This window comes from Esox lucius, chromosome 16 (genome assembly GCF_011004845.1).
Source record: "Esox lucius isolate fEsoLuc1 chromosome 16, fEsoLuc1.pri, whole genome shotgun sequence".
NCBI lineage: Eukaryota > Metazoa > Chordata > Actinopteri > Esociformes > Esocidae > Esox > Esox lucius.
This window is the reverse complement of record NC_047584.1, coordinates 26,439,397-26,466,340: the sequence shown is the minus strand read 5'-3', so window position 1 is coordinate 26,466,340 and position 26,944 is coordinate 26,439,397. Positions and strand designations below refer to the sequence as shown.

At 44.6% G+C, this 26,944-nt stretch overlaps 1 protein-coding gene and 1 long non-coding RNA gene across 4 annotated transcripts; one reads left to right on the top strand and one right to left on the bottom strand.

The window, feature by feature from the left end:
* Positions 1-71: 71 nt before the first annotated feature.
* On the bottom strand, positions 72-21,478 carry LOC105031199 (vang-like protein 1). Of its 3 annotated transcripts, none has more exons than XM_010905498.3 (9): positions 21,361-21,478; positions 14,516-14,755; positions 13,689-13,863; positions 8,401-8,832; positions 8,131-8,306; positions 6,533-6,666; positions 4,496-4,661; positions 3,959-4,193; positions 72-3,678 (listed from the first exon to the last, which is right to left on the bottom strand). In XM_010905498.3, exons 2-9 carry the CDS (start codon positions 14,575-14,577, stop codon positions 3,418-3,420), a joined length of 1,641 nt encoding a protein of 546 aa, XP_010903800.2. In that variant the 5' UTR covers positions 14,578-14,755; positions 21,361-21,478; the 3' UTR covers positions 72-3,417. The 3 variants fall into 3 exon arrangements, with proteins under 3 accessions (XP_010903800.2, XP_019910046.2, XP_019910048.2); XM_020054487.2 differs by lacking the exon at positions 21,361-21,478 and adding an exon at positions 21,216-21,294; XM_020054489.2 differs by lacking the exon at positions 21,361-21,478 and adding an exon at positions 19,780-19,842.
* Positions 6,677-10,554, top strand: LOC109616698. Its single transcript, XR_002197943.2, has 3 exons — positions 6,677-7,068; positions 9,693-9,737; positions 10,473-10,554. It is a non-coding gene; the product is annotated as an uncharacterized LOC109616698 (long non-coding RNA).
* Positions 21,479-26,944: the final 5,466 nt, after the last annotated feature.

Genomic DNA, 26,944 nt, shown 5'->3' with positions numbered 1-26,944 from the left:
AAGAAAATATTGCAATACTACACTTACATATTACAAAAGTAGGCATGAGAATATTTTGAAAATGTTGATACAAATATTTATTTTTACAAATGTGAGTCTGGATACAGTTCATGTAATTCCATATCTGTAATCTTATAAAATCAACCAGTGAACACTTGAGACTAAATTGGTCAGTAGTAAATATAGGGTGACAATCACTCACTCAATCAGGCCCACACTCAATCCTAACCATAGATTATTGGATAAACATACTTGCATACAATAACATGTTTAGTGTACATCATATGTTCTTCAAAACAGAGGCACCTTTCTAGCGAAGGAGACACGTCAAAACCAAGTACTGGTTAAAACTCTTTGAAAAGGCATCCTTTCTCCTTAAAGAACTAACATATCTGAATTGGTTGAATTTCATAACAGAAAGCAATTGGTTGGCAACCTTCCTTAGACCTATCAATCACTAACAACATATTCATTAGTACAAAATCCTCAACAACAAGTTACTTTTTATGAGATAACAATGATTGTACAATTACATTTACCAAAAATGTTTTGTCTAACATAGTCTTCAAATATATGCACACTTAATAGGGGAAGATATGATTAAAACAATTCAATATTAAATCAAATGAATACTGTAGATAATTGAGTCAAGAGAGATTAGAGAAATTCAAGTCCAATTCAATAGCAGTTGCAGTTTTCATAGTTGTGGCTAGATGGCAGTACAGTCTTTGTTCCGACTGAACACATCCGTCATGAACAGGAGGCCTGTCACTTTTGGGACACAGTTGTCACTATCGTGAGAATCTTGTCAAAACTCTGCATCAATATTAAATGTCATTTCAAACATCCAAACGCATCATTGGGGCCCTACTCCCATCAGCAGAATTAGGCTTCAGTACATGACAATATGTGTTTGCAGTCCTGGAGGCAGTAATGGAGAAGCTATCAGTCATGTCTGGAACAACAAACATCCCCCGAGCTCTGTGTTTTCTTGTCTTCTGAAATGCTCCAACCATGGAGACTAGGATAAAGGACATTGCACCATCCTACTTCTATCTGCAGTCTTGTTTCATACCTGAAGATGAAAAGCTTGAGGCTCAATGCACTTCATACAACTTACAGGGTTAGGATCTGCAAAAATACAATAATAGCAGCCTTTCATCTAGAGATAAGAGACAAATCTATTGAATGTGTTGTCAGTAGATGCCGAATCATAAAGTACACTATATATTTATTAATCTCAGATAGTCTCAAGAGGTTTCTCTCTCTCTCACACACACACAAAGAAACACAAGCAAATGCACACATACACTCAGCCAAATGTGTCTCGCACACTTGTCTGCTCAACTGCTTTGGGTTTGAGTCCAACACATTCTGACACCACCTTGGACTGTTATGTCTAGAAGTCCTATGGTAACCCAACAGGACCCGGTTCAGCCCTATTCTTTCAGAACCATGGGCAGTCAGACAAGGTAGAAAAGTGTCAATGACCTGGATTTAAAAAAAAACATAGTCATGTGAACAAGTACACCCCCTGGAAAATGGTCATTGTTCTCACATATTTGGACGTATGTAACAAATAAGTACATCTCTGGCTGCCCGTTTTGGCTGAAATAACATTCAGTAGCCATTTCCTGTAACGGTATACCCATCTCCTGCACAAACTAGGAGAGAATTTTTGCCCACTATTGATTACAGTATTGCTTCAACATGCATAGCTCACCTGAAATCCCCCACAGCACTTCAACAGGATTGAGATCTAGGCTCTGACTTTGCCAGTCTGTAACGCTGTTCTTTTTGAGCCATTCTGTCGTCGCTTTGCTTGTGTGTTCTGGATCACTGTCCTGTCGCAAGATCCATGTTTGGCTCAGCCTCAACTATTTGACAGATGTCCTCACATTCTCCTTAGGAATTCTCAGGTACAATGAAGAAATCATGGTTGACTCGTTGATGGAAAGCTGGCCCTGGGGCAGAAAAGCAGCCCCAGACCATAACACCACAGCTTCAGTGATTTACAGAACAAAGTTCTTCCGTCCAAAGGCCTTTTTTCACTTAATACCAGGCTAAATACCTGGTTCTAATTCTAGCCATTGTACGTGATGGTTAAGGAGCGGGTGTACTTACATTATCCGTGTAAGGAAATCGTGTTTCTGTTTATTTAATTCCAAAAATGGCTTAAGTGTGACTTAAATTATCTTTGTCATGAATGTGGCTGAACTTCAGCTCAACTATCCATTTTTCCAAATCAGCACAAAAAAGACAACTTTTTAGGGTATGTACTAAATTATTCACATGACCGAATGTAATATATATTATACAGTGCTTTTCGAAAGTATTCAGACCCCTTCATGTTCTCCACATTTTTTGTGCCACATACTTAATTTATAATTGATTGAATGTATTTGTTTTTTCCATCAATCTACATACAATAGTGAGTGACAAAGCATAACTGGTCAGGATTTAGGAAAGGATGAACAACAAAATACGGAGTGGTCCTTGAAAAAAACCTGATTCAGAGCGCCCAGTATTCAGTAACTTAGATTGGAGTAGACCAGTCGTTGAATGTCATTGACTGGCCTAGCCAAAGCCTGGAATTAAAAGTCTGTGAGGAGACCTGAAAATCACAGTTCACCAGTGCTTTTTTAATAAACTGGCAGAAAATCATCAGGTATGGTGTAGGTTGATTATAAAGTCTGTAACAAAAAATGCGGAGAAAGTAAAGAGTTCTGAATAATTCCTGTATATTTAAACATGTACAATCCATTGGAAGTAAACAAAATCAGATTTTTGTTTGATAAAAATGTTCCCTGAAGTCCAAAATTGTATTGGTGATTAAGTAGCAGTTCATTCATGTTAGCAAGGCAGACAATATAAAAGAAATACCCACTGTTGCTATAGCAACCCTAGGGAGGCTCCAGGGACAGGTAGATATACAGCCAGACTGGGTGTAGATATAGTTTGCACGCACACACACACACACACACACAAACACACACAGAACAAAAATGCAGGAGGGGACATTTACAGTGCATAGAAAAAACTCTGACGTAATTCAATGTACTAGCGAGCCTCAGGACAATAGAAATCAGAGCATATTTCCTCTCTCTTTCCTGCTTTCATCTTCGGTCCAGAGAAGCCAGGGGGGCTGGGGATCCCAGACGCTTATTAACTACGCACAGCCATCTCTTCATCTTATTACAATATCCCATACGAATCTGTTCATATAAATTACACGGAATAAAAACCAAGCAGCCAAAAAAATAGTTATAAAAAGTAATACCAATAATTTAAGACAGCCACAAAATACCACAATAAGAGTATATCAAAGTAAAAAAGGGGATCAAGGAACTTAACATGAATTAGCATACCAAAATGGTGTAAGTCCTAGAACAGCCAAAGCCCTTCTACTGGTGTCTGTCAGACGGACGTTTCTGACTGGAGACGCAGGGTGAACTTGTGCGACTTGGGGTCGACGTACTCCTCGGTCATCCTAATGTAGGGGATGGACTTGACCGCGACCGCCAGGCTAAAGTCTAGACACCGAAGCGAGAAGACGGTGGCGTCCTTCAGACCGCTGGTGACTGCTGCCTCGCTGACCAGGGTCCACTGACCAGCCATCCAGCGCTCGGGGCCGTACTGCAGGGTTGGACCCGGAGACAGATAGGCCTCCAGGAACGCCTGGACATACACACGCAAGCGAGCAAACATCGGCCTTACAAAAGTAGTCAAAAGAATGCGTTGAAAACGTTGAGGTGCTGAACACATTTTCTGCTACGTCGCGCGGGGGGGGGGGGCGAAACGTCAGTCAAGTTGTGGGAGCGTCTGTCCAGTCGCGAATACATCACATCCTCTATAAATGCTCATGAACGTCTGGGGAGGGTCAAACGACGGCGTGAGTCGCACGGTAGGTGATGAGGGTGGTATGGCTGAGGGGTTGAGAGGCGCGTTCTTTACTAACCTTGGGGCTCATGTTGTGTGTTAGGCAGAAGGCCAGGTGCCTCTGGATGCTGTCCATGCTGTGGCAGTGCTGCCTCCTGGTGGTTCGGAGGTATTTCTGCAGGGCGCGGGCCATTGAGGGGAAGATGGCCAAGGCTGCCTCCCTAACGTCCATCACGTCGCCGGGGGCCACTTTCTGCTCCTCCTGCTGCATCCGCCTCACGTGCATGAAGGCCTCCTCCACAGCCACCACCAGTCTAACGTTGCAGCAACGTACAGGTTTATGGAAAACCGCCATTCATACATTCAATGAAAGCCCATTAGGAAAACACAGACGCCAAACTGTTCATCTGCAGAATCCCAGTTGTTTCCTTTCGCCCTGATCTCCTATCATCCCTCCTCATCCCACTCAGCAGTTCTTTCCTTTCACCATCATCCATCCATCCACCTTGCAATCCACTCAGCTCACCGAACAACCCCCCTCTCTCTCTCTCCCTCTCTCTCTCTCTTTTGGTCTCTGTTCATTCTATCGGCCCCTTCCTCTCCCCAGCTCTCTCACCTGGCTCTTCGTTTGCGAACGCGTCTTTCAAGATCAGCCTCTTCGTAGTAGAGCTCATTGTGAGTGGCTTCCCTACGCTTGGCTGCGGCAGAGATGGCAGAGCGTGACTGACCCCCGACCTGTGGCCCGCCAGACCCTCCTGCAGACCCCACTGGGCTCTCTGGGCCTATGACCGGGGATCACACCACAGACAGAAAGGTCACCGTGAGGCCCAATCAGCACAACAACAGAATCTTATTATAAAAAAAAAATAGTTATTACAGTTTCTCTCTCCAGTTTCATAACGTGTCATCTGTGACCTGCTTCATCGCATCTCCCCGTTGATCGGGGACAGTTGATGTCGAGACATGTTTCCTGAAGCATGTCCACACCGTTTTGGTTCTTATCACAAGGCTTGCTCCAACAGGTAGTCTAGAATGGATTCTTCACGTGCCAGAAAAACTCTGGCCTTCTGTCGTAATGGAGCTCACAGGTGCTCGAGCTGCTACACGGAGTGTTCCGTTACTAACCCTGCAAACCTGGACTCGTGCGCGACGCAGGACCACTGGGCACGAGTCAGATCTGGTCTTGCAATGATGCACAGCTCAGTGACTTCCCCGCTGCGCCATTCAGAGGCCCTGACACTGCAGATTCTGTGTAACATCTTAGCAGTTCACAGTTCAGATCATTTCTCTGAGAAGTGATCACATATTTAGCCTGGTAGTCAGATGTGAATATGGTTTAGCCGACTGCCAGATGACAGAGTTGGGAAAACACTACCCGTGCAGCTCAGTTCAATATCTGTGTTCAATTCACACACAGTGCCAGTATCTGAATGTATGCAATCACAACAGTAAATCACTCTGGATAAGGGCGTCGGCTAAATGACTTCTTACATGTAATAAGCCACACATCTGGTAACCAGGCTAGCGAGTACTCAAAACAAACACATTACAGACTTCAAAGGCAACAGCAGCAGTTTGATTCCCTTCTCTCTCTGATGAATACAAATACACAGACTCATAAAGAGGCTAAATGAGCGTTCCTAAGGGATATGAATGTGGAGTGGTGGAATCTGGTCTGGGAATGGGGGAGTTCAACTGAATAACCTCCACAGATATAGGTCAAGACAGATTAAACAATGAATCATTAACACCAATGTGTGTGTGTGTGTGTGTGTGTGAGTGTGTGTTTGTGCAGTTATGGCATAACCTGTCTCGAATTCAATTAAGTTTAATTAAATATGTTTTCAAAGTCTCCAAAAATAATTAGAGTTGTAAAACATAGAGAAAAAGAGAGTAGACAGTGATGTATAAAACAACGGCACAAAAGAGATATATATACACACACACACACACACACACACACACACACACACACACACACACACACACACACACACATATATATATATATATATATATATATATATATATATATATATATATATATATATATATATATAGAGAGAGAGAGGGAGACAGACATACATAGACAGAGACACAGAAAGATATATATAGCGAAACAGAGTAAAGAGATAGAGAGATGGAAGAGAGCGTTAGAGAGAGAGAGAATGATATATAGACAGTGACAGAGAGAGATGCAGATAGCAGGAGAATGTGCAGAATAAGATACTGTGATAAATTATTGAAATGCTGAAACGCCAATGCCTCTGAAGCCCTCCCTCCCCCATTCTCTCCCCCATTCCCTCCCCAGCCGTATACCTTCAGGAGAGGGGGAGGGGGTGTTCCAGGAGGACATTGTACGAACACACTGCTTCAGGAGCGCAAGGGAGTGGGCTTAGCAATGCACGCTAGTGAAAAGGGGACAGGGCACACAGAGCCCGCTCTTAAGCCGTCTTTACTCACTGTCACTGTACTGTCACAAGTACTCAGTAGTAGTAGCTGTGAACACTGCTGAGGGTGACACAGGAGAGTAGGCGGTAAATCACAGCGAAACACGGATAAACACAGCCGAGAGACCGGAGAGTCGGGTTGACGAAGAGGCAGAAACGCAGTCGCCGCGGATTAGCCGTGGCAAAGCTGCTGGCGCACTAACCGTCCACGCTGTAGACCTTCAGGCCAGCCAGGTGCTTGGCGGCGCGGTGTTTGGAGGCGGAGAGAAGGGCGGGGTTATGGAGGGGGAAGTCCCTGTAGTAGAACTCCAGCACGGACAGAGCTGCCCTCTGAATACTGTCGGGGCGGAGACGATAGGGGGGAGAGATAATGGGGGGTGGGAGGGGGTGGAGACAGAGGGACAGTTGTGGGGGGTAGATCGAGAAAAAAGAACGGAACAGTTGAAGAAGGTCAGAAACAAAGCAAACAGACCATTACCTTAACATCCCTGTTGATTTGAACCATGTGATGAACAGCATTCCACACATCTACACAACTGGCCCGGACAATACGGGACAAGGTTTACGAGTTAGCGAGCTCGGCCCTTGATGTCGCCTGGAGATAACTGGCAGCGTGACAGCCAGTAACCTTACAGCCGGGATCATTTCTATGGGAATGTATCCTTTGGTGCGTTGCAGTAGGATGAAGCCTGAGCTGGAATGTGACGGTAACTGAAGCTAGCTTGAGTAAAAAGCAACGGTACGTCTCGCTACATACTTAGACCAAGACCCTCAGGGCTCTGTCATAAAGAATGCCCTCTGTTAGACTCTGTTCAGGTCTTTTTCTACAGGAGGTCAGGCCGTGTCAGGCACAAAGGCCAGGTGTGACAGACACAAAACATATATCAACGCCAGGTCAGGTCTACGAACACTTAGTCAACCTGTCCTTTGGCAGGGTCTCTGGCACTTCAGAGTCTCTCACATGAGGAAGAGAGATTGCGGAAGGCAGAGAATAAGCTGCAAAGAAAGTAGATGCCGGGAACAACTTATTGGAAGCTGTTTCCTGTTTGACATTTCTATTGAATAGCTAGAGGTTCAGCTGCTGGATTATACACATTCATGATACTCTGTCTACAGTATAATGTGAAGAAGACTTCATAAAAAGTTCCTTCGAACAGAGGGTCAGATTAGTATGGTTCGACAAAAGAATATAAAAGTAGTTGCTGTTCCTCCTTATTGGACCAATCTCCTGTTTCTGGAGCGAGAGGCAACTTGATGTACTTAATGTACACCTCCAGGACAAAACCTAGTCTATCACAGGGCCATCCCCCAATCCATTTTATTAGCAGAGGCCCATTAGGTCCCATTCTGGGTGATTGACCAACTTAATTACTGATATTGACATACTCCCCCGGACATGAGTCTCAAATCATGCACTGTGTGTGTGTGTGTGTGTGCGCGTGTGCATTCTACAGTCAATCTCTCATAATGTCTGTAAATGTCACTGCTAGTAGATTAATCAGCTGCCCTCGGCCAAGAGACATCAGTTCAAAACAATTACAGCATCCTGACTCCTGACGCTCTGCGGTAGGATAGACTGACTTCATATAGCCAGACTCCTGATGCATAAATTCACTTGAAAAATATGCTATAATGTTCTATAATTACAGAAGAGTCCATTAAAGCTATCAGAAATGTCTATGCTCCATTAGAAACAGCGTTGACAGACAGAGGCGAGAGTGTACCGCCGAAACGACAGCGTTCAGGGCTCAAACCCATTCATGGTTTGCACGTGACCGTTTGAGTGTGCGCGCGGCGTCACCTGAGCTGTCCCAGGTTGTAGTGGCGCGTCTCTCCGTCGGTGGAGCGGGTGACACACAGGCTGTAGGAGGGCTGCAGGTGTCGGAGCTCCAGCAGCACCACGGCCAGGTAGTGGACGAACAACAGGGAGTCCACCAGAGACACGGCGAACTGGACGATTCCCTGGTAGTCCTCATCCTGGGGAACGCACAGGATTAGGACAGGGACCGACACACACACGAGCGGGCGGGCACACACACGCGGACACACACGCGCGCGCGGGCACACACACCTGCGAGTCGAGGATGCGAACCCCGTAGAACAGCCAGTAGGACAGCGTGAGGAGCAGAGTCAGAGTGGCCAGGGTGGCCCGGTACACACACACTCTGGGCAGGCTGGCGCGGGACTGCCTCAGGAACACGGCCCACACGGCGAGCAGGAGGATCAGGAGCTTACAGGACACCGAGAGGAAGAGGCCCTCGCAGGCCGAGCCGCAGGCCTGCAGCCGGTCCGGCCACAGCACCGCCGGGAGGATCAGGAAGGCCAGGGGGGTGGCCAGGACCAGCAGCCCCACACAGAGGCCCAGAGCCAGGGGAGCGTAGCATCGCCAGCCTTGCCCCCGGCCGTCCTCGGGGCCCTTCTCCAGGCCCACCACCTCTTCCTGGGACAGGCTGAGCTCTGAGGTGCCCGTCACCGCTGTGGTGGTCTCTCCCCAGTTGTCGTCCTGAGACCAAGAGGAGGCGGCGGCAGTGGAGAGCGGAAGGAAGGACGTTAAAACACATCTCTGACTGACAGCAACATGCACATCCGGAGAGGGCTCAGAACGGCGGAGAAAAGGACGAGGGTGAAAACAAAGGACAGCAAAAAGGCTTCTGAAAGAAAAGCATGTGAGAGACGAATCAAAGAGACAAATACACACGGGTAGATAGTTGTCAAGCATGGTGTTATTCCATTATCTGTCTGGAGCACACAGACAAACAGGAGACATGCTGACTGCAGACGTAAACCCTTGAGGTATACAGCAAACACACCAAACCCCCCATTTCATTTTCAAGGGCCTTTGGTTCTCCTGGAGTTCTGTTACTTTCACTGGCTTCCGGCTCCCCAATAATCCAAACAGAGGATGACGCTACACAGTTGAATGGCTCATAATGACCAGGGATGAGACAGGCACACACGTGCACACATATACACACCCATATATACACACACACACACGTGCACACACACACACACGTGCACACACTGGAGTCTGAATAACAATAAGGCTGATATGATATGCAGGCTCATCATTGCAAATTAGAGTCAAATTTTGTCTCCCAGCTCAGGATGCAGTTTAGCATAAATGTGCAGGAAGGAGCACAGCGACAGACTGATTAAATATCCGTCTGCTGAAGACAACATTTTTCTTACTGCCGTGGATTTATTTTCTCTCCCGCTCTCTCTTTCTGTATCTGCCCCTCTTGTCTCTCTTTCTGCTTCTCCGTCTCTCGTTCTGCCTCTCCCTCTTTCTCTGTCTCTTTCTATCTACTCTCCCCTCATGGCTCTCTCTCTCTGCGTTTCTGTCTTTGTCCCTCTCTTTAGTTCTGTGTCTGCTGCACTGAGCTTTGTGTTCTCGGTGCCTTTCAGGTAAGGATCTGGAAACAGTGTATGTCTGCATATTAAAAGTAGATAATGAATAATGAAGTCCTGCGTCTGAACGCACAGGCATACACACACTTCCCTCACCCAAACGACACTGATCAGACTTCATGCCTTTGCCAGATGCATCGTTTTCTATTAATATATAACAGGGCGTATATTAGATTATAATATATGCTATTACATATTATTACATCATTAAGATAATATTACATCATTTTAATATGTACAACAGGGCATATTTTAGATGATAACACATTTAACATCATATATTATCATTAGGATATTGGTACACTGATAGAGACTAGGAGAGAAACGGGGGACAGGTTTATAATGGCGTGGCTGAGGCTTATCAATGATCCTGTGTGGTTAATTGTTTGTGAGTAGGAAGGTATGAATGTTCTGGCCTCTGCACCCTTATCCTCTTCCTTTAATTCAACCACGCCAAATAGGGCTGGGAAGGAGAGAAAACATTAACCCAGCAGCCTCTATGTGGTGGAGTGATGTCACGGAGGGGGGGTCGGTTATCTTAGTATTTACTTAATCTAATAGATCATCGCACCACATGACTCGACCCCGTCTCACAATTCCCCTCGATTTTAAAGATCAGTGAACACCCCAGAGCAAATGTATTATCCAACATGTCCTCGATGTCTCTGCGTAGTAGGGATACGGTAAATGAGGGCTCATTCCTATGATTTGTACTGTGTCTGAATCCCACAGATTAACTGAACACTAACGAGAATGGAGGCTGGCATACACACAGATAAGACCAGGGGCAGAGGAGGATAGAGAGAGACAGGCAGTAGCACAGAGAGAAAGAAACCGAAAGGCAGAGAGAGACTATGTGCACACTGCTCACAAAAGGAAATGGAAACTGAGCTGCATTTCCTAACCTCCTGTCAAAGGTATGACCACATTAGGAACACATTTCCTTCCGATCACAAAGACACAAGTATTTGATAGACCAAATACAGCAATGTGCAATCAAAGTCACTGTCAGGATGGGTGTCGTCGTGGTGTGCAAGGAAGGAAGGAGCCAATCGCGGGAAGGTAGGTAGATTATGTTTTATAATAATCAATAGCACGTATAACCCCCAAAAGAAGGGGAAGCGTCAAAGCGCAAAAAATAGGTGTGCCGACAATGTGCACTAGTACACAGCACAGAACAATACCTCACAAAGACGCCCAGGAACACAGGAATTAATACAGGTAACCTAACGAGGGAATGGACACCAGGTGCGTGCAATAACAAGACATGACAGTGCCGTGGGAGGAGGGGCGCCGTGACTAGAAGGCCGGCGACGACGCACGCCGAACACTGCGCCGGGAGAGAGCGTGCGTCTCCCTCGCGAGTCCCCTTGACAGCAACAAGATTTGTGAATCATTGCCATTAGGAAAAGAGCAAATAACACTGTAAACATAACCAATATTTCTTTGTTCATTAATTTATTTTATTGGTGGTGTGTGATCAACATGGCCTCACAGGCAAGACATGGCATGGTGAGCATACATCTGGGACACTCCATTCGTAATGTTCTGATTAGTATCTATATTTGAATGGTGGTTTGCTAGGGTGTTATGGGTGTTGTTTGCCCCCCTCAGAGATGGTGGGCAGGAATGGTTCCCATGGTTGTGAATTTAAAGGACAACACGCAAGATAATATGTCCTGGTGACAAGGCTAATGTTGCCTTAACCATTACGTATGAATAACAAAGGTTTCAGCAAACTCATAACATATCGTACGTTTTTGGGAAAAACTGTCATATTAGTTTTGCTACTTAAGATTTTCTAGGACCGGTATTTTGTTGTTAGGCTAAAATAATGTCACAGAACGTAACGTAACATATTATACTACATGGTGTGTCCCGGATTTAAGTGTACTATGTAACGTCTGCCAGTGAGAACAGGCTGGTTTGATGCCTGGCAGAGTGTGAATACAGATAATATACCCAGCCTTGCTAGGCCTGTTATCATCAAACACAGAAAACAACAACAACAACAACAACCTAACAATGACTGACTGACTGACTGACTAACAGGCTTTGCTTCGCTCACATTCAGTAATCTACTAAGTCAACAGACAAAGGAGCCTCACTAGTACGACCAGAGGTTATACGAACATCTCTATCTCTGTATGTCTGTCAATTCACGTGTGTGTGTGTGTGTATGCGTTTGTCACACGATTTAATGGACAAAAAAGCAATGACATTTACTGCCACACAAAGACTCCACAGTGGCACAGCTAAAGGTTTTTCTTTCCAGCATTGGAATGCACAGTGCGTTTATGTCCATAGTGCGTGCATGTGTGTGTGTGCGTGTGTATCACGGGCCAAAAGGACAAACGAGAGAGAACATTCCCAATCCGATTGCCTTCCACTACCTCCAAAAACCCTGTTATCTGACCTCCAGCCAGTGAGGAGGAGAACTGGTGCGGAGCGAGGCCAAGATGGCAGCCTCGGGGAAACCAACAGTGCCATGACACAGAACCTCCCCGTGAACTTCATGCACACCCTTAGATCACAGGCAGGCATGTAAACGCCAAGGATTATCCATATCAGCTTTCCTCAGAGTAGCGCTTGGCTGCATGCTAACGCTAATCTCTGACTATGTGGATTCCTCTGTGCCAGGGCAAATTAGCGTTAGCTGTGGCCATTTCAAATGGCAGTGTTCTTTAGCAGCAGTGGCATGGAAGGGGCGCGTGCCCATTTGGACGCGTTGCACTGTAACAGTAATGTAATAAGATTAGCTCACCATTTACACCAGTTAGTAAACAGAGGCTGAGCTATCCTGTGGACAGCGGGTGTGTAAACTACAAGCATTACTAATTAAGTGTAAGCATCCAAAGGTTTGGCAAATGTGCATAGAAATACGGGACACAGACACTGGCTCCGATGCTCTAATCGTGCAGCCGAGATGTAGATGGAGCAGCGCTACTCACTGCGGCACACAACACGTTCGCTCATGTGCAATCTCATAAACGTTATATGGATCCACACACACACACACGCGCAGACACACACACTTATATTTCATGTAGGTCAAAGTATATGAATAGTGCCCAGGGCAGAAGGAAGAGTATAGCCTCTCATCCTAACAAAACTCTCTCTCTCTCTCCGTCTCTCTAGCACTCCCTCGTCTGAACCCTCTCGCTCTTGCCGGTTTCTAGCCTCCCGACTTCAGCGTTCATAGCCCAGAGCCATGTTACAACTCCACTGCCAGAGCCGTAGTCTCACAGGCTGGCGTCCAGAGATAATAACCACATGCAGGGGTGAAATATGACCACATTTCTCATCGGTGTGAGACCCAGCCACGTTGTTCATTTCTGGGGGTGTGCGAACATTCTGAGCCGGGGCCACATTTTAGCGTGCTTGTCGTTCTGCTGGAATCTTCGTGATGGACTCGCGTTTTTCTGGTACGGCTCCATTATTATTTTTCCCGGAGCAAAAAATTTAATGAAATTCCCAACTGGGACTGGAACTAATGTCCTTGTTTCAGTGCCCTTGCTGGGATTTTTGGTTCCCCACCAGGGGATTGTAAAACTGGCATACACCCATACGCAGTAACAAAGCAGAGTAAATACTGTTTGCTGTGTAGGTTAGCTGGGAGAACATGGCACTTCCAGCACCAGGGTTGTGGGTTTCATTCCTGGGCATGGGGCCCAGCACTGCTTGATAAGAGCATCTGCTGAATGACTTCAGATGCTAATATCAGTGGGAGGGATGCAAAACCTGACCAGTTTGGCCAGTAGTTACTCGGGCGATCATGGCGTGTCACTAAGGTGATTATGTCTAAGTTCATAACAGCATGGTGTTGTCTGGTATTGGATGGGAAATGGCTTCCCGCAGGCAGGTGCTGTGGTGTGGGTAATAGCCGGGCAGGGCCTCTGGAATCTGTCAGCCATGGTTAGCATCAGAACGCGGCAGGTCGGCGCTTACCTGGAGGCTTGGGGCATCGTCTCCAGCCACTGAGGCAGGGACTTCCAGCAGGGCATCGCCGGCGTGGACGGGGGAGGCTGGGGTGGGCCCGTCGGATGTGTTGATGACTACAGACCTCTCCGACCGGCTGCTGTCCTTACTGCTGAGCTTACGACGCTCGCGGCGGCTCTGCTCCCTACGGAACACGGGGAGAAGGAGAAAATAAGGCGAATGACCCGGCGACGAGGGGTCGGACGAAAGACGAATCCCTCACTGTGGCCTCTCTCGCTTAAACAAGCAGTCAGAGTCATTCGGTGGCAGAGGTTAAAGGCTGTCATCTGTGACAAAACGTAATCCATCTTTTCTGTCCGTAGCTCATCTCTTTCTCTCCCTCCCTTACAGTTTGTTTGACAGAGGAACACAATGCGGGGACAAACAGCATCGCATAAGCCTGCTCCCTGCTGGTGCCGACTGGGTCTGAACACTCACCTGCGACCGAACCTTACATCCAGTCTCGCCTATTTATCTTGTTCTTTGTAACACTGTATAACTTGGAATTGTGAAATTACATATTTTCTTAATATAATGAACTCGTTTCTTCTCTTATACTCTGACGTTTTAGAAGAGATCCTGTGACTATTCGCCAATAAATTCAATATTGGTTTGCATGGTTGTAAAAAGAATGGAAATAAGGTCAACCTTTTTTATATACCCCTCTCATGAACCTCTGTGTTATTCAGCTCAGTGGCAGCCCACCATCCCATGGGCTGGCACGGTATGTGTGTGTGTGTAGGTAGGTAATATTAAACAAAAAATAAATAAAAGTAAGAGGGGTAGTCAGTTCATACCCATGTCTGTTGGATCTGTTGGAGCGGCTGGAGTAGCCAGAGTGGGTGGACTCAGTGTCCATGGCAACACTGTTCAGAGCCAGTGATTGGCCAGGGGTCTTAGGGGAGAGCCAGGTCGTGGTGCTGGAAGGTGAGGGTGGTCTGCTCCAGGAAGACACAGGCTAACGACGTAGAAAGACTGGCAACAGACAGAAGACATTGACCACAACCCCGTAGAGATCCTTCATTCGACACAGTGACCTGAAAGAGGGGGAGAGTAGAGGGTGTTACTAATAATAACAGTTTAATATTTTCCCAGTTTGTATTCTGACTATTTTATCATTTGAACGTATCACGTGAGACTTTTCAGATGGAAAGAGCTTTCTGATCATGTGATTGGTTGAAACCCTTTATGTTCAGATTAACCAAAAAGAAAATCACATAGCCATTTTTTAAGCAATCATTATAATTTAAACATTCCCGATTCTTATTCTGCCATATTGATTGTCCTGCTGAGTCTCTTGTACACAGATAAAATGTTCATGACCAGTGTCCCACATGATTTGTTAATGCCATATTTATGGACATAAATAGAACAGCAGTAAAATTTGCCATTCAAAATAAGCATGTTCAAAAGCCCTCACTACTTCCTAGGATTTGTAGCTAGCAGTAGTTAAAGTAAGCTGAAATGACTGGTAAAAAGAAATCCGAGCCATAGTTAACAGCTTATCTCAGCCAGTAGGCCAATCTCAGTCCAAGGAACCCACAAACACCGAAGTGAAAAGAAATGTACATGTTAAAATGTAGGTACCAGCCCACACATGTTGGTGTTTTTCAGTGGTTGACAGCCTGGCAGAAAGGATATTAAGATAAGTATTCTCCACTTCATTACCATGAAAGCTATAGTAGGAGATGTGGGGATTACTGCAAAAGCGCAAAAGACAGGATGATTTGTAACCCAATCCATCAGCATTCTGATGGGATTTAAAGGCAGGTACATCAGGTCTCCACAAAAAAAAGCAGACAGCTTGATCCTCTATGATTAGTCTAACATTCACACACACACAACACACAAACACACACACACACAGAGAGTTTTAGTACTGTGACACATTTTTTGTTTTTTTATCGTTTTCTATATTTCAGAAATTATACAGAGACTATGGGGTTAACGTTAGCTTTAATGTGATCATATTTACATTCATTTTGGATGATGCATTTAGATATTACAGTCCCTCCATTTTAGTTTTGTACATTTGTCACCCACAAAGTATTTGGGCAATCATCCTTCCAGATGATTCTTACAAAGCAGGTGTGTTTGTTGTATTTGTTCAATTCAAGAGAGCTGTCAATGTCTAGTCTTGATTCTAGGTATTGCATTTGCATTTGGACTCAGTTGCTGGTGTCTGATAACGTAAGACCAAATAAGTGCCAGCACCAATCAAGCTGGCCATACTGAGGCAGATAAATCAGAATAAATCAAAAAGACACATCGCCAGGGATCATACATGTCAAAATCAACTGTTAGGTACAATACGAAAAGGAAAGCACCCGTGACCCTCAGAAATGGAAAACCTCCACAGTGGATGATCAAAGAACCAGAGTGATGGAAACAGCAAAGTGTGGAGACAAAAAGGAACAGCCCATGTTCCACACAACGAAAGGCACATGCATATCAGATGCAGCACATGACAAACGTGGTTGCATGCAAAACACACAAACGACTCAGCTGAAAGTCTCTGTCATTTTCTGTGTGTCTTAGTAGATCTTGATCTGTCTTCATACCCCCAAACATTGAGCCAGCAACGCCGTACTGTAAGCCCCGTCTTGGTTGACCCCAGCATGACCTGTGCTCCAGACTGAGGCTTTACACCCTGTTATGTGTGACTCTCAATTTAGCCCTACTGGATCAAACCTGTCTCTATGCAGTTGCCCCAACAACCCCCTACCAATAACCAACCCTCTCCTCAGGATCATGTAAAAGTTCCTACGGTTATAAATTATGTACCTAACCCTTTACTCATAACACCCAGACAAGCCCACTTCGCATGTTATCCTGCATATCTGCCATGTGTAAGGGGATTCTCCTGTGGGCGCGTGAATATCTGCTCTTGGATACCCGTGTAAAATGGTGAACATGACATTACAGCATGACTACTGAATGGGATGCGATCCCAAGCCCACTGTCCAGCACAATGAACCAGAAGACGGAGGTATTTACTGTTACCTATGAGTACAGCTTGTGGCTAGCGGAGGACTGCACGGACTCCAAAAACACGACACGATGAATGCAGCTGAAATCATTTGCCGTATCTATCTGTAATCAAAGAATCCAGGAGGGTTTCTAAAAGTAAGAATGGGTGGGGGGGGGAACACGTCACACCCACTTAGACACAGACACACACAGGTATACGCCCTCTAGGGAAGACTTGAATCCAGTATCGAATTCTGACCCCGCAGACAGAATGGAAGCGTCTACTGTTGCCTTGGTAACAACAGAAGCATACCGTTCCTTGTGGTGGCAATAATACTTGGGTGTGTGTGGGTGTCAGTCATTGTGTTTGTGGGTGCTCGTGTGTGTGTGTGTGTGTGTGTGTGTGTGTGTTTGTCAGAGATAGAGAGAAAGAGAGAGAACAGAGAAAGGCACACTGTCAGTAAAGTGAATCATAGGCTTAAAAGTACCTGTGACCTCTATTCTCATATTCATCACAGCACCCCCCCCCCCCCCCACCACTCTCTCTCCTCTCATACACACACACACGCACACACACATACACAATGACCAATGGAGTGCCGACATCTCCGCGTGGGTTTAAGAGAGTATATGGGGCAGGCCCCCCACTCAAAGCGGTCATCTGAGAGGGCCATAGCCAACCAAAGATACATAGCCAACCAGGCCATGTGGAAAATCACAGCCTTTGGGCAACACAAACTATCAGTTACAAACTAGCGCACCAAACCCTGGACATGAAAAACTGCCAGCTGAACTGAAGTAACAACGTGTGTGAAAGCTGCCAGTCGGTCGGCCTTTTGATACCTCCTCAGCTACAGTGAAACATGTTGAAATGTCTGCACCGTACGTACATTGATGTCACATTCACTGTATAATTTCCCGTTTTAATGAAATTTCTGTGTGTGTTTGGGGTCCAGCGGAGACAGTAATGAGAGCAGGATGCGAAACTAATGTAACATAAACACTCATTAGGCTGTTTATCTAGGATGTGCCCTGGGACTGATGGTCATGGGGCAAATAAGGGCAAGGAGGATGGACATGCTTCCACAGCCCTCAGAGATGGACAGAATACCACACAGAGCCATATAGAAAATTAACAACCATAACACATACACTATGTTACTCCTTCGCCCCAAGCTAGCAGTAAAATCTGAGCATAATGAGGAATGATGAAACAACAATTTTCATGCCATGCCATGTGATTTAAGCTTAATTTCTTAGAAATATGTATTCATTTTTTTCTACATGAATTCTGGGATTTTTTGCCACTGGTTGCAAAAGTGGAGCTGTCGATTTCAAATCTGCTTTGAATTCCATGGCTGAGTTAATTATGATAGTGTTTCTACTTATGAATTATGCACATATGAACAGCATTTCACACATACAGCCAAAGATAAGAGGTCCCTGAATGCAGTCTTTAAAAGGAACTAACTCTAAACACTAAACTGACTGTCTGGGCCTCTACAAGCTCTCTCTCCCATTGTACCAGTTGGCCCCTGCTGTGTGATTTGCCCTGAAAGTCAGACTGAGAGGAAGGATGTTGTGTGATCACAGATGCCAACACATTCAGCCCTATGCAGCCTGGCATCGTCCTGTGTGGCACACCTAGACTGCACGGATCCCCTGGTTACCATGGCATCCACACAATATCCCATCGCGCCCCCCTCCCTATTAGCCCCCCAGCCCTTTCCCACCTCCTCTCCCGATGCCCGGCCCTGACGGTGGCAGAGAGCCACGTTGTGCCACGCATTTGGCGTGGTGAGGTTCCTTTTTTTTTCTCTTTCTCTTTCTTGGCGGTCACACGTATGCCGACACATACCACAAACAAACATTGGCACTGTGCTCACACGGGAGACAAAAAGAGTAATAATGACACGATGGACAAAAGACAACGGGAAAACATCGAAATAAACAACTAATAGCAGACATGAACGCAGACATAAGCCTGACACAGAAACTCAATGCATGGCCATACGTATACACACACAAACATACACGGAGTATGTTAACTATAAAAAGCTGAGGCTTAAGTCTGTTGCAAATTAAATAAACGGCGACAGAGAACATCAGCTGTGCTATTTAGAGACCTCAATCTGTCTGTGCACTTGTGATAACCTCTGAGCAGCTGTTGATCAACAAAACGTTGTAGAGCACACACACAAACACCCACGCCCATCGTTCGGGTGGTGTTGGGACCCACAGAAAGTTCCCACACCCTTTTGGAACATAACCTTGAAAACAAGGTTGAATCTCCCCGTGGGTTTGATATAAGCTACAATTCATCTTTCAATGACTCCGATTAAACAGGAGCAAATGGATTCGATTAAAAACGTCTGCAGAAAGAATGAAGTGTCAGCTAAGACATGGCACCCCTCATTTAAAACAATACATTGACCTGTAGTACATGAGGTGGATTTACACTGGGTAATGGAATTACAGTAATAGAAATGAACCAGGCAGTGTTATGGATATGATATCCTGCCCCTCACATTTAACAAATGAGGACCTCTCAGGGCAGCACTGGAGAGCAAAGCCTAGTACTATAAATTAAATTAGGTTAGACTACAGTACAGTTCAGTGCACTACAACACTTTTGTGCTCTGTACTGTATTTATCTGTATTATTTATGTTATACTCTAAATTTAAATGTAGGCTGTTGTGTCTCTGCGTATAAATTGTAAATGGATATTTTGCATTATGCCATGTTACATTACAAAGAATCGGTTCTCTGTTGTCTTGACAGCAGAAAGAGTAGATGCTGCTTTTGGCAGAAGGAAATGGGGATCCTTAAGAATCATAAATCAGTTCTGTTTCTTACTGCACTTGACTGTATATCCATATCTAATATAAATCAATACTGTTAGCTTTAATTTGTCATCTCCCATAACCTTTCCATTTTGGTTCTAGGTATCTCTACACAGAAATGGCCATATCATAATAACTGATCTGTCATACATCAGCATTGTGTATTGAAGTCAGAAACGAGACATTAACGAGATAATATAGATGGTCAGCTAGCGGGAGAAGCAGAACATCAGAAAGTAAAACATACAAACACACAGCGTCCTACAGTACACCACAGCAACACACGAGAAGAGGGTTGATAAAGGTCACAGCGGCGTTGGTAGAAACTAAAAACACATGTTGTTTCAGCTACATTGTACCTCAAACCTCACTTCCTTTTCCCCTGGGAACAGGATGTTGATACCCTGCTCAGGCTTTTCATGTACGCTTCCTGGATTAAATGAACAACTCAGACAATCAAGAGCGAAGAGAGAAATCGAGCTGACACACTTTTGTGGTGTGCAATCCACATTCCTGGCTCTATACTCCTTCATGTGGAATGGAATAGAGGGCTGAACAGACCTATGGTGTTGATGTGAGTCAGGGCGTGGAAGGGTAGAGAACTAACACCATACTGGTTAAATAACTGGATGTTTCTTTACAGGTGTACGCTTCTTTAAATAGATAATGGGTGTTGCTCCATTGCAGACACCTGCCTCTAAACATACAGAAATATCCTCAATGTCCTGCACTGTTAGTGAATTATAGCCAACAGGCAACCATGCTCAATATACAATCAATAACAATACAAATGCCTTACTGTGCTGATCGCAGTGAGATTAATGACAGAAAAGGGCAGCACAGTATGTAGCATGGCCATGTAGAAAGGGTCACTATAAACCGGGTGCTTTAAATCCTAAATGCTGATCATGCCTTATTGCTAAATATGTAAGCAATAAGGCACCAGGGGGTGTGGTGAATGGCCCAAAATACCACAGCTTAGCTGGTCTTAGTCACAACGCAAAGGAGCATCCCCCTGAATGCTGATTGGATGATAGCCGTGTTATTTGAGATCATATACCACGGGTATAACATCACATCACATTTTACTGCTCTAATTGCATTGGTAACCAGTTTGTAATAATGAGCTGTGGTATATTGGCAATATACCATAACCCCTCATGCCTTTTGCATAAATATAACCCATAACAGAGTGAAAGAAACCTCCTCATTCTAAATATCAGCCTACTATAGAAGGCTCCTCCAACTGTAGGCTACACTGGCTCCTCCAACTGTAGGCTACACTACGTACTAGAGGCAAACGGTGAACATTGCACAATAAACCTCAGATCCGAAAGATCCATCCACTAGCTAAAAAAGGGAGCCGACTAATGAGATATATTGAATTATAACTGTTAACGATCCAAGAAAGCCATAAAACGTGCAGAATATCTGTTACATCGGGCAGGCAATTTTGGCTGGTGCAGTCACAGCCACACTATATCAGGTTTTGACTAGGTCACGAATGACATGACACCCATGCCACCAAGGAGTAGGCAAATTGAATTGTGATAAATGTGTACGCATACATTTTTATCTATGGTGTGACACTGTTCTCTATTAAATGCAAATCAACCATGTATCAAAGCAGCGGGAAAGATCAACCGCGTAAAGCGCCGCGGAAGAACCATACCCACTACTCACCGCGGCCGCACTGAACTTCACTCTGACCCACATCTGAGCTGCGGTTGTTCAGCCACCGAATACCGCTTCATTCCGATGCAAAACATCCACAAATAGTCTACAAGATGTACAGTGCGCAAGTGCATCACTAAATGTCGTAACTCACCTTTTCACACTGGCGACATTCCTTCTGCGTTTTTGGTGTGAAATACAGCCTGCTCTGCATGCAGCTGGGCACACCTACACTGCAAATCCAACAGATCCAGAGGCAGCGTTGCTGCTTGTCCATGCGAGACAGTGGATTCTGAGGGAGATGTATGGGCAATGGGATGTGTGTACGCTAGGGGGCATTGGTGTCTAGGCATTGATCAGCATCTCCACAATTTCGATTCAATCTGTCATGGCACATTATCTCAAGATATTACAGCAGACATCATTCTGCCCTGTGTTTATAGACATGAGACAAACAGGGTTCTAGCCATCCTTGAGATTCTTGAGAAAGAGAAAATAATTACATGAAAAGACACTGAGGAGGAACATTGACTAAATGTCCAAACTTGCTAAACATATTAGTTTTCTAGGGTACCACTACATGGTCTTAGTAGCCTCCAATGCGGAAAACCTGTCTAAAAATGGCAACACTGAAAAACAACATCCCAGAAAACTGGTAAAGAAATGAATCAAAGTGATATTGAACAGAGTGATCCATCTCATTTAAGATATATTATAAACCAGGTAGGTCTAATCCTGAATGCTGATTGCCTGGAACCTGTGGAATATGAGACTGTAAAGCACATGTATGACATCACATTACTGTTCTCACTGAGTTGGTAAGCAGTTTCTTATAGCAATAAGGCATCTCTCAGGTTTTTGGTATACCTGCTGTATCCAGGCATTCTGCAATGTTTTTGTTGTGTCTAAGAACAGCAATTAGCTCTGGTATATTGGCCATATACCATACCACTTGTGCCTTGCTGCTGAAATATACCACATGAGCTCAACTTTGACCTACCAGCACTATCACCGACTGTCACAGGATACCATTTCTCACTCAACCCAAGGCAGCTAAACATACTCCCTTGCTACGCTAAATTTACCCCGCAGCCAAGCTCTGTTGTGCCCTGTCCACAGGACACCACCATGAAGAACTGCATCCATTCTACAGTATTCATATGACCAGTTATATCACATACATCAGTACAATACTATCTCATCTCTAGCACGATAAAGACCACACGTACAGATGAAATGCATGCTGTTTCTTGCTTTTCAGTGCTATCCGCTAAACAGTCTTATGATGGTCATAAGATTACACTCAGTTTGCTTCCTTTTCATCTGTGAAATGACATGCTTTGTTACTTGCTGTACATAGTACATGATTGGAATAGCCTTTACTTTACATCTATTATCGGACTTACTATGATAAAAGATTACTCAAGTTTTATTTATCTTCAGGATACCTATTAGATTATCTCGTTATGTTACTAATGGGTAAAATAGCATTGTTGTTGTAGTTTCCACAGAATCAGTGGAGAAACTCTCGCCATGTTTCACTACAATGTAACGCAATTACATTCTCAAAGATCTGTTTACACCCTGATTCAATTCACAATCATTTAAAATTCTGTAACAACTTGTGTTTCCAGAGGGAACTTCTTTTGTGTGAGTTGATCCAAAACAAACAATAAAGAGTCGAGTACTCTTATGGATGTTTGTACAAAACTTGAAGCTGGTTTCTTGGATTTGTATATCAGAGATCTATATCTGCCCCCAGAAGGTAGAGAGTGATACTGGTTGTTATGGTGTGCTTGTATTGTCCAAGCCTTCTTTGTCACTGAGGGAATCCTGTCTTTCTCCAATAACATTTCCACACATTTTTACTACCCTGTTTTACTAGCCCGAGGGCCAGACTTGTAATTCACAGAGCACCAAACGACCCCAGAATAAGAACTGAGATTGACTGAATAAGGCTTGTTATTTGATGTATAGATTAGTGTACATTAAACATTCTCAGTTTACGTAGAAGACCAAGCCATTGTTGACATTTAGAGAGGATCTGTAAACCATGCCTCAATATGTGTGGCCTTTGGTAGTCCAGTGCTTTAAGCTACTGCCTCTGGTGTAACAAAAAAAAATGTCACTGCCGTTTACAAAGTCAGCAATGTATTTTTCTTTGGAGAGAAGGACTGAATATTAAAGTGATAATTGTGGCTACATATCTGAATTACGCATCTCTGGACTCTCATTTACTTGCTTTACGTTTTCCCATCTTTTTAAAAGGCTGCTGGTCATTGACCTGCTATTGCAACTGTGGACCCACAGAGGGCAGTGTTGTACCAGAAATGACTCACAGCCGCAGCAATTTACATACAGTATCTCACAGAAGAGAGTTCACCCCTCACATTTTTGTAAATATTTGAGTATATCTTGTCTTGTGACAACACTGAAAAAATGACACTTTGTTACAATGTAAAGTAGTGAGTGTACAGCTTGTACAAAAGTGTAAATGTGTTGTCCCCTCAAAATAACTCAACACACAGCCAAGTCTAAACCGCTGGCAACAAAAGTGAGTACACCCCTAAGTGAAAATGTCCAAATAGGGCCCAATTAGCCATTTTCCCTCCCCGGTGTCATGTGACTCATTAGTGTTACAAGGTCTCAGGTGTGAATGTTGGAGCAGGTGTGTTAAATTTGGTGTCATCACTCTCACACTCCCTCATACTGGTCACTGGAAGTTCAACGGGCACCTCATGGCAAAGAACTCTCTGAGCATCTGAAAAAAGAATTGTTGCTCTACATAAAGATGGCCTAGGCTATAAGATTGCCAAGACCCTAAAACTGAGCTGCAGCAGGTGGCCAAAACCATACAGCAGTTTAAAAGGACAGGTTCCACTCAGAACAGGCCTCGCCATGGTTGACCAAAGAAGTTGAGTGCACATGCTCAGCATCATATCCAGAGGTTGTCTTTGGGAAATCGACCTATGAGTGCTGCCAGCATTGCTGCAGAGGTTGAAGGGGTGGGGGGTCAGCCTGTCAGTGCTCAGACCATACGCCGCACACTGCATCAAATTGGTCTGCATGGCTGCCGTCCCAGAAGGAAGCCTCTTCTATAGATGATGCACACGAATGCCCACAAACAGTTAGCTGAAGACAAGCAGACTAAGGACATGGATTACTGGAACCATCTCCTGTGGTCTGATGAGAGCAAGATAAACTTTTTTGGTTCAGATGGTGTCAAGCGTGTGTGTGGCGGCAACCAGGTGAGGAGTACAAAGACAAGTGTGTCTTGCCTACAGTCAAGCATGGTGGTGGGAGTGACATGGTCTGGGGCTGAATGAGTGCTGCCAGCACTGGGGAGCTACAGTTCATTGAGGGAACCATGAATGCCAACATGTACTGTGACATACTGAAGCAGAGCATGATCCCCTCCCTTTGCAAACACACCTCCAAGACAACTACTGCCTTGCTAAAGAAGCTGAGGTTAAAGGTGATGGACTGGCCCAGCATGTCTCCAGACCTAAATCAATCAATCAAATGTATTTATAAAGCCCTTTTTACAACAGCAGTTGTCACAAAGTGCTTTACAGAGACACCCGACCTTAAACCCCAAGGAGCAAACAACAATAGTGTTGAATTTCAGTGGCTAGGAAAAACTCCCTAAGAAGGTCGGATTTTAGGAAGAAACCTAGAGAGGACCCAGGCTCAGAGGGGTGACCAGTCCTCTTCTGGCTGTGCCGGGTGAGATATTAAGAGTCCAATTGGAATAATAAATACATTTCTCTGGGCTAAATCCAGAGTCTATTTGATTTTAGACTAGGTCAGAAATATGACCAGGTGGACAAGGACAGGGACAGCAACGGGCCCCCCAAACCAGGTAATCTGCAGGTGTGGACCAGGACCTCATCTCCTCCTAAAATGTAAAACTGGAGGAGACTGAGAAAAGTTAGTAGTGCATTCCTCATATCCCCCAGCACAATAATATAGCAGCGTAACACCTTGGAACTGAACCCTATTGAGCATCTGTGGGGCATCCTCAAACGGAAGGTGGAGGAGCACAAGTTCTCTAACATCCACCAGCTCTGTGATGTCGTCATGGAGGAGTAGAAGAGGACTCCAGTGGCAACCTATGAAGCTCTGGTGAACTCCATGCCCAAGAGGGTTAAGGCAGTGCAGGAAAATGATGGTGGCCACACAAAATATTGACACTTTGGGTCCAATTTGGACATTTTCACTTAGGGGTGTACTCACTTTTGTTGCCAGCGTTTCAGACATTAATGGCTGTGTGCTGTGTTACTTTGAGGGGACAGCAAATTGACACTGTTATACAAGTTGTACACTCACTACATTACATTGTAGCAAAGTGTCATTTCTTCAGTGTTGTCACATGAACAGATATAATCAAATATTTACAAAAATGTGAGGGGTGTACTCACTTTTGTGAGATACCGTACATTATTAATTGCACACAATTGGTACCTTTTGTACTTTACACTTTTTTAGAGGAGGGGAAGATGAATGAGCCTGTTGAAAGGTGGAGATGATTAGGTTGCAATGATATGACAGCCAGATTACCTGGGACACTGACTCCCTCACTCTTATAATAAGTGCCATGGGACCTTGAATGACCACACAGAAGTCAGGACAGCCGTTTAACATCCCCTTCGAAAACACTGCACCCTCTGCAGAGCAATGTTTCATTCACTGTCCTAGAGCACTGGGAAGATTGCTACCTACTGGACCGCCAACACCTCCCCCGGCAGCCTCTGGGCTCCCCACCAGAGACCAACCTTGTATGGCTTCATATGCAAACCAGCAGTCGCATTGTGTGTGTGTATGTGTGTGTGTGTGTGTGTGTGAGACCCTCATCACTAGCTTTTTTTTTTTTTTAACAGAAATTGTTATTAGACAAGTTTAGGTCAGTGATAACAATTATTAGTCTCTGTGCACAGCCAAATGACCACTGAGAGGGTTAGGCAAGGAAAGGGAGGGGAGAACTAAGGAACAGCCCAGCACTATGGTTTAGCGTCATACAAAAGTCATACAGAGCTTTTTTTCCCATTCTTTGTCGTTGTCCTGTCCCCCCACCTTCAGGCGTATTGGACTCTTAAGGCCCATCTGTGTGTGTGTAGACAAAGGTGGCTGGAGGCTGGAATGGGCACAGAACCCCATCCCCTCCCTAGGGCCACATTACACCACAGCAGAAAGAGAGAGCAAGAAAGGAAGAGAAAGAAAGCACACAAATACCTTAGTTATCATGGATACTAAGATAAGACTTAGTAGACTTGAAGAGAAAACCGAAAAATCGAAACGATGGAATCCTCTTATCATTACCATTATTCCAAAGACTAAAGTGTAATGACATGTTGTGCTTTGTGGAGACGAAAAAAGTGATAAATGTTGGTGGATTATCGCAATATATTCCAGTAGCCAATACAGTAGGCTTCTTGATTTCTATTTTCTTATAGTTATAGTTTGGGCATTTTAGCGGTACAAGACCTATCCGAATATACAATTACTTACTACCTCTTTCTCTAAATTATTTCGTTAGCTGAAACTGTATTACTCTGTAACAATAGGTTTAATATTTTGAATTATTAACATTTTATATTTAGTTTTTCGTGTAGGATTTGCAATGTTGCTTTAGGCTTCATTATTTATCGATAAACAATAGCCTTTTCAAATAGTAGCCAAATAAAAGCCGAATACGAATGATATAATATTCGTATTCGGCCTGAAGCATACAATTATGG

Bases quoted from the DNA above. Each gene is read 5' to 3' on its own strand.
- LOC105031199 (XM_010905498.3), bottom strand. From the start codon at position 14,577: ATGGACACTGAGTCCACCCACTCTGGCTACTCCAGCCGCTCCAACAGA. The intron at 4,662-6,532 runs GTTAGTGCGCCA...CCCCGGTCATAG, and splicing joins GAAGGTCTACAGCGTGGACG to GCCCAGAGAGCCCAGTGGGG. The intron at 3,679-3,958 runs GTTAGTAAAGAA...GTGTATGTCCAG, and splicing joins CACACAACATGAGCCCCAAG to GCGTTCCTGGAGGCCTATCT.